Here is a 12,590-nt window from a genome sequence, read left to right as displayed (position 1 = left end):
TTATCTATTTTTTTTTGTTATTATCGCAAAAAAATGAATAACAATAAAACAAAAGAATATTTTCACTGGAGGCCTGTCAAAATGGAAATCCGGAAATTGTCATTTTCTTGATCATTTATTAATTATATTAACAACTTATCTAAAAAAAAAACATTAATCCATTTGATACCTCAAAAGTTGTTACTACTTATTTAATGTAAAAAAAGCCAAATTTTATGCCTGTGATCAAATATTTTATAATTCTATTAGCATGTATACACTCAGCTTTATGGCCGTTGTGCTCTTGATAGTCACCAATAATATTCAAGGTAAACTGTTCATATCTATTTCTACTTATGACTTAGATTACATTTCTTTTTAATGTTAGGTAAGCGTCTCAGCCAATATGTGTCACATTATGAGCCTGTTACATATGATCATCAACACTTGGCCCAGAGTCATGATAGGGCCAAAAGATCAGTGACAAATAGTGACAGTAATGTGCATGTAACATTTAAAGCACATGGCCATCACTTTCGACTCAGACTTCGTCGAGATTTGGAAACATTTTCAAATTCTATGGAAGTGTTAGATAGTTCTGGGAAACAAATACATCCTAATAATATAGATACTTCACATATATACCACGGACATATTATCGGTAAGTTAATATTTGGTTGTTTCTATTACTTAATTAGAAATGAATGTAACAATATTTGTTCCACAGTAGTATTATTACTTATTAACCTATTTCAATCAAAAAAATTGTCTAAATTATCTAGAGATTTTTACTTTAAAAACTAAACCCCAAGTAGGTAATAATTAGCTTGTATATTGATGCATTATCCATACTATATAGTTACTATTTTATACAGATACATTTAACATATTATTAATGCTTAGAATAGTTAAAATATAATTGGCTTAGAAATAACAAGTTAAGATTCTTCAACTCTTCTCTAATCTTATAGTGGGGTGTAGGTACATTTTATCAACTTAAATTCCGAATTTTTATTTAATGCAAATACTTACAATTTTTTTATAATTCTTTAGTAAAAAAAAATTAACATTTGTTTTTAAACATTCAGAATGTTTACAAACAGTAATATAAATAATTACATTTAACACTGTTAGTATGTTGTGATAATTCATAATTGTGTAACTTAGAGGTTGTCACATAGGGATATGTTGTCTCTGTTTTAAAAATATACACTAGAAAATTTGCATTTAACAGAACTAATTTTGTATAGTTAGCTTTAATGTAAATGCTGATTTACTATCAAACTTAGGTAAGAAAATTTATGTTTTTACTTTAGTTTTATACTTTTCTTCAATTTTTAAGCGAGTTAAGAATAAAATATAGCAGTTGGTAAGTGTACATAATTTGCTTAGATATAAAAATTAAAAAACTGATATCAAAACATAATTAATATTTCTACCTTTAATTTGTTATTTCAACATATTGCAATGTTAAAGCTAACAACACATTAAGGTATTATGTATTCTTATGTAATACACAATTTTAATATTTAGATAGATATCAATGTTGTATACAGTTAGTAGTTGTGCATTGTTAATGAGCATAATTATACAATTTTATAATTAAAAAAATTATATTTAGAATACTTTACACTTAATTAAGACATGATTCTTATTTTTTTTTAATTTAGATAACGGCAATTCTATACTTATATTACTTCCTAATTACTGCAAACTGATTAGTTCTAAAACCTTAACTAAACTGTTGATTTTTAGTTTATAAAATGAAAAATATTTTATATTTTATAGTAGTCGGATTATGATGTTTGATAAAATCTTCCACAATTTTGTTTTTATTTCTTAACAGATGAAGACAACAGTGCAGTATTTGGTTCAATAATTGATGGAGTTTTTGAAGGAAAAATTATATCACCAAAAAAAGGAAACTTTTTTGTAGAAAAATCTAGAAAATATACTTATCCCTATGGTCACCTTAAAGACAGTGATAATTTCCATTCGGTTATTTATAAAGAAAATGATGTTGATAATCCATATCATAACTCTTCTAGTAAGTAGTATTAATTAATGTTACTAAATTTGAATATGAATTTAAATTTGTGTTATTATAATATTTCAGGTCATTTTAGTGGATGTGGAGTTACTGGATCCACAAAACAAAGTATGGAAACCATCCAATATTCTGGAAGTCCATGGAATATTCAACAACAAGATGAAGAAAGACCTGCTTATAAATATACAAGACAAGCAGCAGCTGACAAGCATCATCATAAACCTGTTAGAACAAAACGTGCTACTAAACCTAAAGAAGAACGCAACACTTGTTCGTTATTTATCCAAACTGACCCTTTATTATGGAAACATATAAAAGAACAAGTATTTAACTAAGCACAAAAATATTTTAAAAATATTTTTTTAATTAATTCATTTTTTAAAGGTTGGCTATGATAAAACAAAGACAAGAGAAGAGATATTATCATTAATAGCCCACCATGTAACTGCAGTAAATTATATCTACAGAGATACTAAATTTGATGGACGCATTGAACACAGAAATATTAAATTTGAAGTTCAAAGGATTAAAGTAAATATTAATGTTTATATAAAAATATATTATTAATTTTAAAGCTATTATTATTAAGATCTAATATTTTTATTTTTATCAGAGTTTCTAATATTTTTATTAGAAGCAAATATTTTTATTTATTTTTTTTATAAATGCATTTTCAATAGCTCTTAAAAATGTTTCTGAAATAAATAACCTATTAGTTACAATTGGATTACTATTTTGGTTTAGATTGATGATGATGAACCTTGTGACCACAAATGGTCTGGAGAACAAAATCCATTCTGTATGGAAAATATTGATGTTAGTAATTTTTTGAACCTACATTCATTGGGAAACCACGAAGACTTTTGCCTAGCATATGTTTTTACCTACAGAGACTTTACCGGAGGAACCTTAGGTTTAGCTTGGGTTGCCAGCGCATCTGGTAATTAAGTTACTTTATAGGTTGATTATGTCAAAAAAAAAAAAAAAAATGTTTTTGAATTTGAAAATGATTTAGAATTTTGATCATATGATATTTGTTTTATTTTTATCAGGTGCATCCGGTGGAATTTGTGAAAAATATAAAACATATACAGAAACTATTGGTGGTTTATATCAATCAACTAAACGTAGTTTAAATACTGGTATTATTACATTTGTTAACTACAATAGTAGAGTGCCACCCAAAGTTTCACAGTTGACCCTGGCCCATGAAATCGGCCATAATTTTGGATCACCGGTTTGTAGAACACATTTAAATGAAAAATATCTGTTTTCTAAAAAATGTCTTATTTACAGCATGATTATCCTTCAGATTGTCGACCTGGTGGTTTGAGTGGTAACTATATCATGTTTGCATCTGCAACTAGTGGTGATCGCCCAAACAACAGTAAATTTTCTTCATGTAGCATAGCTAATATCAGTAGTGTATTAGATGCTATACAAGACAATAAAAAAAGAAATTGCTTTAAAGGTTCATATACAAACTTTATCTGTAATAATTAAATACTAATCATAATAAATACTTATAGCCAGTGAAGGAGCATTTTGTGGTAACAAAATTGTTGAAAATGGTGAAGAATGTGATTGTGGTTATGATGATGATGAATGTGATGATAAATGCTGTTATCCCAGGCAAGTTGCAGATCGAGATAGATTCCGTAATATATCAGCTAGAGGTTGTGCTCGTCGAGCACAAACTGAGTGCAGGTGTGTGGCATAAAAACTATTAATTAATAACTATGGTTTTAATTTAATATTATTAAATGTTTAGTCCGTCTCAAGGACCATGCTGTTATGCTGATACCTGCCGCTTTATTCCATCTAATCGATTAGTTATGTGTCGTGGAGAAGATGTTTGTAGTTATAGTTCTAATTGTGATGGTACTTCGCCAGAATGTCCAGCACCACCTCCTAAACCTAATAAAACCCGCTGTAATGAAGGGACACAGGTTAGTAAATAAAGTCGGTTATAAGCTTAAATTAATTTATTTTTATTATTTTTAAAGCTTTGCATCAATGGTGAATGCACTGGATCTATTTGTTTGGAGTGGGGTCTAAACGAATGTTTTTTGACATCACAAATCATACCCAATATTGACAAACGCAAGTTGTGTGAGTTGGCTTGTATGAATGGTACTGATTTACAAACCTGCAGATCGACTAGTGAATTTGCTGCTGCCGTTAACTTACCTCTCGGTGGCATTAGTTTAAGGCCAGGATCACCTTGTGATAATTTTCAAGTAAATTATCAACTATCATAAATAACTTCATAATTATGAAAATGCTTAATAATTTAATTTTGTTAGGGTTACTGTGATGTGTTTTACAAATGTCGAGCAGTTGATGCTGAGGGGCCATTAGCAAGATTAAAAAATATGCTCCTTAATAAACAAACACTTCAAACTCTCCAACAATGGGCTTTAGTAAGTTATCAGTTCAAATAAAAAGTTATGTTTCTAATTTTAAATTCAATAATATTATCAAAAAATGCTAGTTACAAAAGTATAATTCAACATTTTAGATTTAATTGTTTTTTATTTTTAGGAAAATTGGTGGGCTTGTATGCTCATGGGCGTTACATTTGTGATTATAATGGGAGTATTTATAAAATGTTGTGCAGTACACACACCATCTTCGAATCCTAAGAAAACCCCTGCTCGGAGATTTAGTGAAACATTAAGGCGACCTATTACAACCTTGCGTAGAATGGTAATTAATTTATATTTTAAGTAATATTATGTATTTTAAAATGAAAACTATGTTTCTATGTTTCTATACAGCGACACAATCCTCAATCATATGTGTCACAGCCCAGATCAAGTAGAGTTCCAGCTCATGGATATGGTGAGGGTAGAGGTCATTATTATGCACCAAGAGGTAGTACATAACTAAAACAATTTTGTGTATTAGTTTTTTACGAGGTTTTTTATTTTAACATATATGTTTTTGGGGGCTAGATACACCATATTTTTATTTGACCTTGTCAACCAAACATAGGCAGCCTGGCCAAGTCGGCGACTTGAGGCCCTCTTTCAATTTTTTGGAAAAAGTATGTTCAAGGCGCCTATGTTCCTAATTGTATCTAAATAGTAGGGCCTTTTTTATTTAGCCGACCAAGTAACCTGTTCAAAGGCCGTCACTGCCACCAATCAAAAATTAAGATAATCAGTTTATAGTTATATTGATTAGCCACTATTGAATATATTAATTATTTTCTTAATGATTTTGGCTAACCAATAACAGCAACCACCAAATACTATATATTATAGAATATTTTCCTTGCAGTTGATAATATGTTTATTATAATTTTACAGCTTCTGCGCCCCCTGCACATGGTCATTCCGATCGCCGTAATGCATTTCCAATGAGGCATCAGCCACAGCATAAAGTGTGATAGTAAGTTTATTTATTAAGCATAAAAACCATTTTTAAATTTAAAGTTTTGTTATTAGAGGTGAGTTAAACATTTATTAATATTTTAACTGAACTTAAAAAAATCTTGAAAAATAATATATATTAGTCACCTAATTTAATTATATAATTTTTAACATATAGATTCTTTTTATTGATATGATAATCTGTAATACAAACATATTTTATGTGCGTTTGAATTTCAAATTTTTACTACATCGGATGTTCACTTGATTTCTTTTGAACTGATATTCTTATTTTGTTGTTTTGAAAAACAAATTACTGCAAAAACTTGAAATTTACACCATATGTTTATTTTATAAATTTTTTATACTTCATAGAATTTTCAAAATATTTCAACTATGTTTAAGTAAACATTCCAAATTTTCTATTAATTTAGTTTAGTATTTTATAAATGTCAATACCTTATTTGTTAAACCAAAAACCTTGGAAATTTAATACAAGGTTCCCCACAATTTAATGATATAACAGCAGTTGGAAAATGTTTAAAATACATAGGCACGTTTTTTATTTTTAATTCACAAATTATTTAGTTAAAATATCTTAGACTGACAAACCGTCTCCACTCAGAATTGTTTTCTTTTTTGTTTACAAAGATATTAATTCAATGAATTTAAATTGAATACCATTCTTAACAGTGATCAACTCGTAACCCATTTTACAGCAGAGTGACTTCCACTTTGACTGTTGACATATTATTATAGTTGAATTAGCAGACCAAAAAAATATTCTAAAGGTACTTGAAACTAAATATTGTCACTATTGTTTCCTATTTATATAAATATAATTATATTAAAAATACTTAAATAATTATCCACAGATAAATTTGATTTGGGACTAAATTAAATAGTTCAAATGTTTGTACCTTTGTGAAGAATAGGTAGTAGTTGTTAAACTTTTTAAAACCACAGAACTTATAATTTTATAAGTATTTTGATGATCACAGTCAAAAAACAAAACAGAACTTATATAATATTTTATTTAAAATAACATAAATACAACTTTGCATATTATTCAATTAGGTAATAGTTAAGAACCACTGGGGAAAGGGGTTGATAAGAATTTCTGTCAAAAATAATTATTTCCTTAAATAAGAACTAATTATATTTATTAAAGATTAAAAAATGTACGGCTAAGATATTAAACGCTTTTAAATATTTACTGAATATTATATAAGTTATTTAAATAAACTATTTAATTAATTTTGAATTTTTTTTTTAGTTGTCAAGTTTGGCAGCCCTAAACCAAAAAGTTGATAATGTTGGTCCGAAATATTCGGTATTCTTATCATCGTGGTTAGAAACTATTAAATTTATTTATTTATGTATTATTATTATTTTTATTTTTTTGTACATAGCCGAATGGAACAAAAGTGATTGAATTTATATTTAAAACTATAGTTGTACAATCACCCTGTGAGAGGTGCTGATCGCAAACAAAGGCAGATTTTAATTTGACATTTATATATTATACATTTTTTCATTCCTTACTATAAGTGTTTTTTTAAACAAATTTCTCTGACTTATGTATCTCATGTTATACAAGATTGCACATAGTATATGATACTTCTTTGTAAAGTTCCTTAATCATGAATCTAGAATCAAGTATATTATTTATAGTGACACTTAATAGTTTTTTTTAGATTGAGTTTTTTTTTCTTTTAATAACAATAATTATGTACCTTCTACAACTAGTAGAAAAAAGTTGGAAAAATTAGTAAAAGTTAAATTTTTTTATTTGATATTTTGTTTTTCTTAATTTTATTTTTGATTATTATTTTACTTATTGATTATATATCATGTATATTTTTTATACTTTCTGCCTTTGTTTGCTTGATATTTTTCCCACCAAATATATTATTTATATAGAACAAAAAAATATTTATATAATTATAAAATATCTTCCTAATATTTATGTAACACTTGAACAAAATATTACCTACTTAAAATTACTTCGTTTCACAACTATTCATTAATTTATCATAATAATTAATAAATTAGTCTAAGTGTATGACAAATATATGTTTTATTATAAAAAAAGACATTTTTTAATATAATATCTATACATACGTGTATTAATTATGAATTAAACGTGTAATGTATATAATAATAATAATAATATGGGGCGTCCTTAAAATATTATGGTTGTTTATCAAGTAATTTATTTATTAAGTTAAGTTATTTCTTATACTTGTGTTAAAACCAATAGAATTTACTCAACTTAGTTATTTAAAATTTTCTTTTATGGGCGCCTTAAGAATTTGACCATAGTTTAATTAAGTTACTCTTAAATACATTTTGTTTTCCTACATTGTAAGCTTATACATAATTTTATGCTTCTATTGTTTCATTGACCAAATTTTAAAAAATGTTAACTGCCCTACCATTTTAGTTTTTACTTTATTTTTACTATTTTATATCATACATTTTTTTTTTTTAATTTTATGACAAAAATGATTGTGTTTAACTGGTTTGTTGTGCTATTTAAAGAAAACTGGCCAAATAATTATTGTTTTTTTATTTATTTAATTGAACACAAATATATACTAGATTATTGACCAAACAATTTTATGGTATCATAGAACTACATCTACGATAGATAAACCAGTTGCATATGAAATAAATGTGTAGTTCTTATCTGTTCTTCTAACTGAATGTGTAAAAAACAGTTATGAAAGGTTTTTACTATCACAATTCATTAATTACAATATATTATGATACACTTACCTTCCATTTGTCTTAGATACTACATTTTTGATTTGCTCTTGGAGTAATATATTTCCATGGTTAAATCTAACCTTATAAAATTATAATAATGATATTATTATACAATATTACAGGTATGTACATTTTACTACATAATTTAAAATTTAAAATCAGAAAATAAACTATTTTCCATTGTTTGTGTTCTGATTCTTAGACATATCGCATAGATATTACATTATTACATATGAGTATAAATTGTTAAGTTTAAAGTTAGACCCAACAGCTAAGGAGGGTCTGTTTGCACAATACTACTGCTCTAATCTTGAGTACTGAGCAATAAATGTATAATTAAAGCCTAAAAGCTTCTGAACAAGATTAAAAATGTAATAATAAAAAAAATCTCGAAATTGTCTATACTAGATATTATCATCTTATTCACAAAATATTATTAATAATTATCATTAAATTAAATTAATTAAATTTTTTAAAGTTTGTTTTTTTTAAATATCGATAATTTTTTTTTGCTAAGTCATAACTTATAAGTATAAAAATTGGATGAAAAGTTTCTCAACACCAATTATAGTAGCTGACATATTATATTCAAAAATGTCAAACATATATAAGTATTTGAAACTAAGATTTCCAAAAAATTCGTCACAATCTAAAGATTTGCTAATCATGTATCTTAGGCAGAAATCCCATATTATATTATACCGATATTTTAGAAATATTTCACCTAGGTTAAAACTAGAATATCTTAAGAATTAATGATTATATTTTAAAAATGTTCTAATCATTATATTAAATTTATAATATTCTAATACATTTTTAGCTAAATGGTATAAATAAAGTATAAATATAATATTTAAACTTTGTAACTATTACCTAACATAATTACCAGGTACCAAACAGATAGGTACCGAGTACTAGTATACCTGTAGTAGTAATTTAATACATTTTTATAGATTTTGGTATTAATCATTCATTATGTAATATGTAAGTAAGTAGTTATATAGGTACCTATAATCTATATAGTAGGTATGTTAAATATTCAAAATTACAATTTGTTACTTTTATACAATATGTAAAACTCAAATCACAATTAGTAACACCCTGCCTACATTTGTACCTTTATTGTAGCATTATCTAATAAGTTTACTCTGACCTTCAAAATATGTGATTTAAGGTTTTTAATAAATTTATAAATAGGTTAACAGAAGTACTTGTTTATTATATCTTGAGGTATTTATTTCCATGGTTTTATGTCATTCTGTGAGTAGGTATCCACACTTATTTTTATATAAATTGCATATAATTTACTGTTATAACTTTGAATCATGTTTGGTGAAACATTTAGGAGTTGGTGAGTACACTGGATGTCAAATTTGAGAGCAAAGAAAAATTAAAATCCTCCCATGTGATTAAAATCTATTTATCAGTGATTGTTACTAGTTAAGTATTTTTTTGGTGTTGATAGCATACCAAACAATTACCTATTTAAAACATTAATATGTCAGCTACATGGACATATAATTTATACTATTTAGGTATATATACATTATACATTATTATTGACAGAGATTGATATAGCATATTACTATACTTATATAACTTATAGTTTAAATAAATGCAAGCGTAGAGAACCATGCACGCTCTGGAGCATTGATAGTCTTAACTCTTAAGCTTTTAGAGCTGTCTAGTTTTAGCAACAATTATATACCTACAAAATAAACCTTTTTTTTCTTTGTAATTTGTATTATAACTTACAAGTATTCCTTAATTTGTTCTTGGACATTATATATGAAAATAGAATAAACAAAGCCATAATCTTTAGCGACTCTCTCAGCACATTAACCGGTATTCTAAATCTACACCAACCCAACAGCATATCTAGAAAAATCCACAATCAGATATACCGTTTAAAAACCAATGCACAGATCATCATTCTCTGCTGGATACCCAGCCACGTCGGAATCCGGGGAAATGAATTGGCTGATTCGTATGCCAAAGAAGCCATCTCCTCCCATCTCTCTTACAAAATTCACACCTATACTCTTCACGACCTAAAATCCGTCATCGACAAACACATTTTATAACTCAATGGCAAATCTCGTGGTCATCACTTCATACCAAGCTAAATAAAATAAAATCTACAGTTTCTCCATGGCCATTCTTCTCATTACCAAGACACCAGGAAGTAATTTTAAATAGATTACGGACAGGTCACACATGGGTGACCCATAAACACCTTATGAACAGATCAGATCCTGACCAATGTCAAACTTGCGGTGAAACTTCCACGGTTGAACATCTAATACGCCACTGCCGTAAATTCACCGACATCAGAACCAAGCTCATCATAGAAGACAATCTGGAAGAAGCTCCAAGTCCCCAGCCAAGCAACATTGAAAAATTAATCAGTTATCTAAATTCTAAAACAAGCTAAACCAGCGTTTCTCAAAGTGTGGGTCGCGACCCACTGGTGGGTCGTCAGTCAATTTTTGGTGGGTCGCAAACAATTTTGACGTGGGTAATAAATAATAATTCATGTTTTCAAATTATATAGATTCCAAGAAATTGGATGAATTGTGAGTAATAATGATTAGATACTAATAATTCGTCATATATTTATTACGAAATACCTAATAAAAATGTATACATATTTATAAAATACAAATTTTGTTTTTTATTACCTACTTATTGAAAAGTGAAACAATGTGGGTCGCGAAAAATTTTTCGGGGGAAATTTGGGTCGCAGTATTAAAAAGATTAAGAAGCACTGAACTAAACTATACCAAATTATTTAACCTAGATATATCTCAATCCTTTTTTGTTCATATTATTACCTTTGTTTTGTATATATTATTGTTAATGACTCATTCTTGTTAAAAAAAAAATATTTATGTTAAAGGCCAATAACCTTTGTTGTTGAGGCTCATTTAAAATTAAAAAAAAATTTGTTCTTGATAGTTGATAAAAAAATGTCAGTTTTTTGTGTGGTCATTATAATTGTTAGTACCTACTTCCATCAAGTATTATTAATAACGCCAGTGCACCGTTTTTATTTTCAAAAAGGTTGTTGAAGTGTTGAACATAACATATTTATATCTAATTATATTATAGGTACCTACAATAAAATATTATTATATACCTACTAATTAATATATTAATATATTATGTATAATTTGTTCTAGGGTATAATGTAGGTATGTAAAATAATATATAATATTGTCTATTGCAGTATCACTATGTAATGAATTTAAAAAAATTGATTATTATAACGCTCATCGGTATAAATTCGGCTTTAATAGGTTTCGGCTGAAATACTGTCGTCTGTAATATTTGTCGGCTAAAATACGGTTCTGCTAATTTACTTGTAATATTTTCGGCTACTATACGCGCTCCTCGTTTTTCTGTCACTTTTTTTTTGTTTTTTTCGATTTTTATGAAAACTGTTGGAAAATGTTTACTTTTGACCTCTATAATGCACCAAGGATATTCACTTTTACATCGGAAACCACCACGAAAGTTTGAAATTGAAGCATTAGTTCGACTAGTTATGCTGTACACAGACACAAAAAAAAAAAAAAAACAAAAAAAAATATAAATAAAAATAAAAACACACATCATTGTAAAATCAATACATTCATCATTCCGTTCAGAATCTAGGTATAAGAATTCACTACCATATTATATTTGGCAAGATTTCAGTAGTGAAACTGACTATTGTAACAGACATGTCTGACATGAAATTTTTATACATATAAAATACCTATATTAAAAAAGAAGTATTTGCTTTAAAACCCTATCCCTACTTATTATAATTGTCATGACCTTATGATTAACAATATTATTATGCTACGAAGATGTGTTTAATGAGATTGTGCATGTTGGCACATGATTGGCATATTGCAGGTGGCTTTTGCCGTAGATAATTAATTTATTATAATAAATAATAAATTTGTAATTAATTAGGTATTAGTTTCGTATTCGGAGAAAACTTTTGACTTGGAATTTTACAAACTAGCTGTCTCCCGACATGGTCGGTACGGAAAATTAATGTGTATAGGTACACTGTATAACTTAATTTTAACTTTAAAAATCAGTAATCACATTTATTTAAATCAATATTTTTATTTAATAGTTCATAAAGAAATATATTTTAGTAAAAATATGCATGTGCTTCTAACATTTAAACACCATCTTAAATATTCTTAATCGATAATCAAATAAATAAATTTAAGAAAAATAATTAAAATAATACCAAGGTACTTTATTTTGTTATGCATAATTTTAATTTAAAGTTATGGATTATTTCGGTATAGTTATCTCATTTTATTATTGCCCGATGCCCTGCAATGAACAGATTGTATACAAGGGCATCGTTGATATAAAAGTAGTATTATAATATATACCTAGGTATC

The 12,590-nt window shown here is 27.0% G+C and overlaps 1 protein-coding gene across 2 annotated transcripts; it reads left to right on the top strand.

The window, feature by feature from the left end:
* Positions 1–46: 46 nt before the first annotated feature.
* kuz (zinc-dependent metalloprotease kuz) lies at positions 47–8,191 on the top strand. 2 transcript variants are annotated; one of them, XM_015513961.2, is made up of 16 exons: positions 47–308; positions 368–640; positions 1,826–2,026; positions 2,096–2,352; positions 2,414–2,560; positions 2,774–2,969; positions 3,082–3,266; positions 3,326–3,500; positions 3,559–3,736; positions 3,801–3,978; positions 4,036–4,269; positions 4,336–4,452; positions 4,574–4,738; positions 4,810–4,873; positions 5,344–5,425; positions 6,683–8,191. In XM_015513961.2, exons 1-15 carry the CDS (start codon positions 251–253, stop codon positions 5,421–5,423), a joined length of 2,508 nt encoding a protein of 835 aa, XP_015369447.1. In that variant the 5' UTR covers positions 47–250; the 3' UTR covers positions 5,424–5,425; positions 6,683–8,191. The 2 variants fall into 2 exon arrangements, with proteins under 2 accessions (XP_015369447.1, XP_015369446.1); XM_015513960.2 differs by having other exon boundaries at positions 4,810–4,906.
* The last annotated feature ends 4,399 nt before the right edge of the window (positions 8,192–12,590 follow it).

The sequence above is a fragment of the Diuraphis noxia genome, unplaced genomic scaffold (genome assembly GCF_037042655.1).
Source record: "Diuraphis noxia isolate RWA-SAM2 unplaced genomic scaffold, SU_Dnox_SAM2 contig0004, whole genome shotgun sequence".
NCBI classification, from domain to species: domain Eukaryota; kingdom Metazoa; phylum Arthropoda; class Insecta; order Hemiptera; family Aphididae; genus Diuraphis; species Diuraphis noxia.
This window is presented reverse-complemented; position numbering and strand designations above follow the sequence as displayed.

Coding starts and splice junctions, on each gene's coding strand:
- kuz (XM_015513960.2), top strand. CDS start 251: ATGTATACACTCAGCTTTATGGCCGTTGTGCTCTTGATAGTCACCAAT. Junction 3,979..4,035: donor GCTGTAATGAAGGGACACAG/GTTAGTAAATAA, acceptor TTATTTTTAAAG/CTTTGCATCAATGGTGAATG. Junction 4,270..4,335: donor CACCTTGTGATAATTTTCAA/GTAAATTATCAA, acceptor TAATTTTGTTAG/GGTTACTGTGATGTGTTTTA.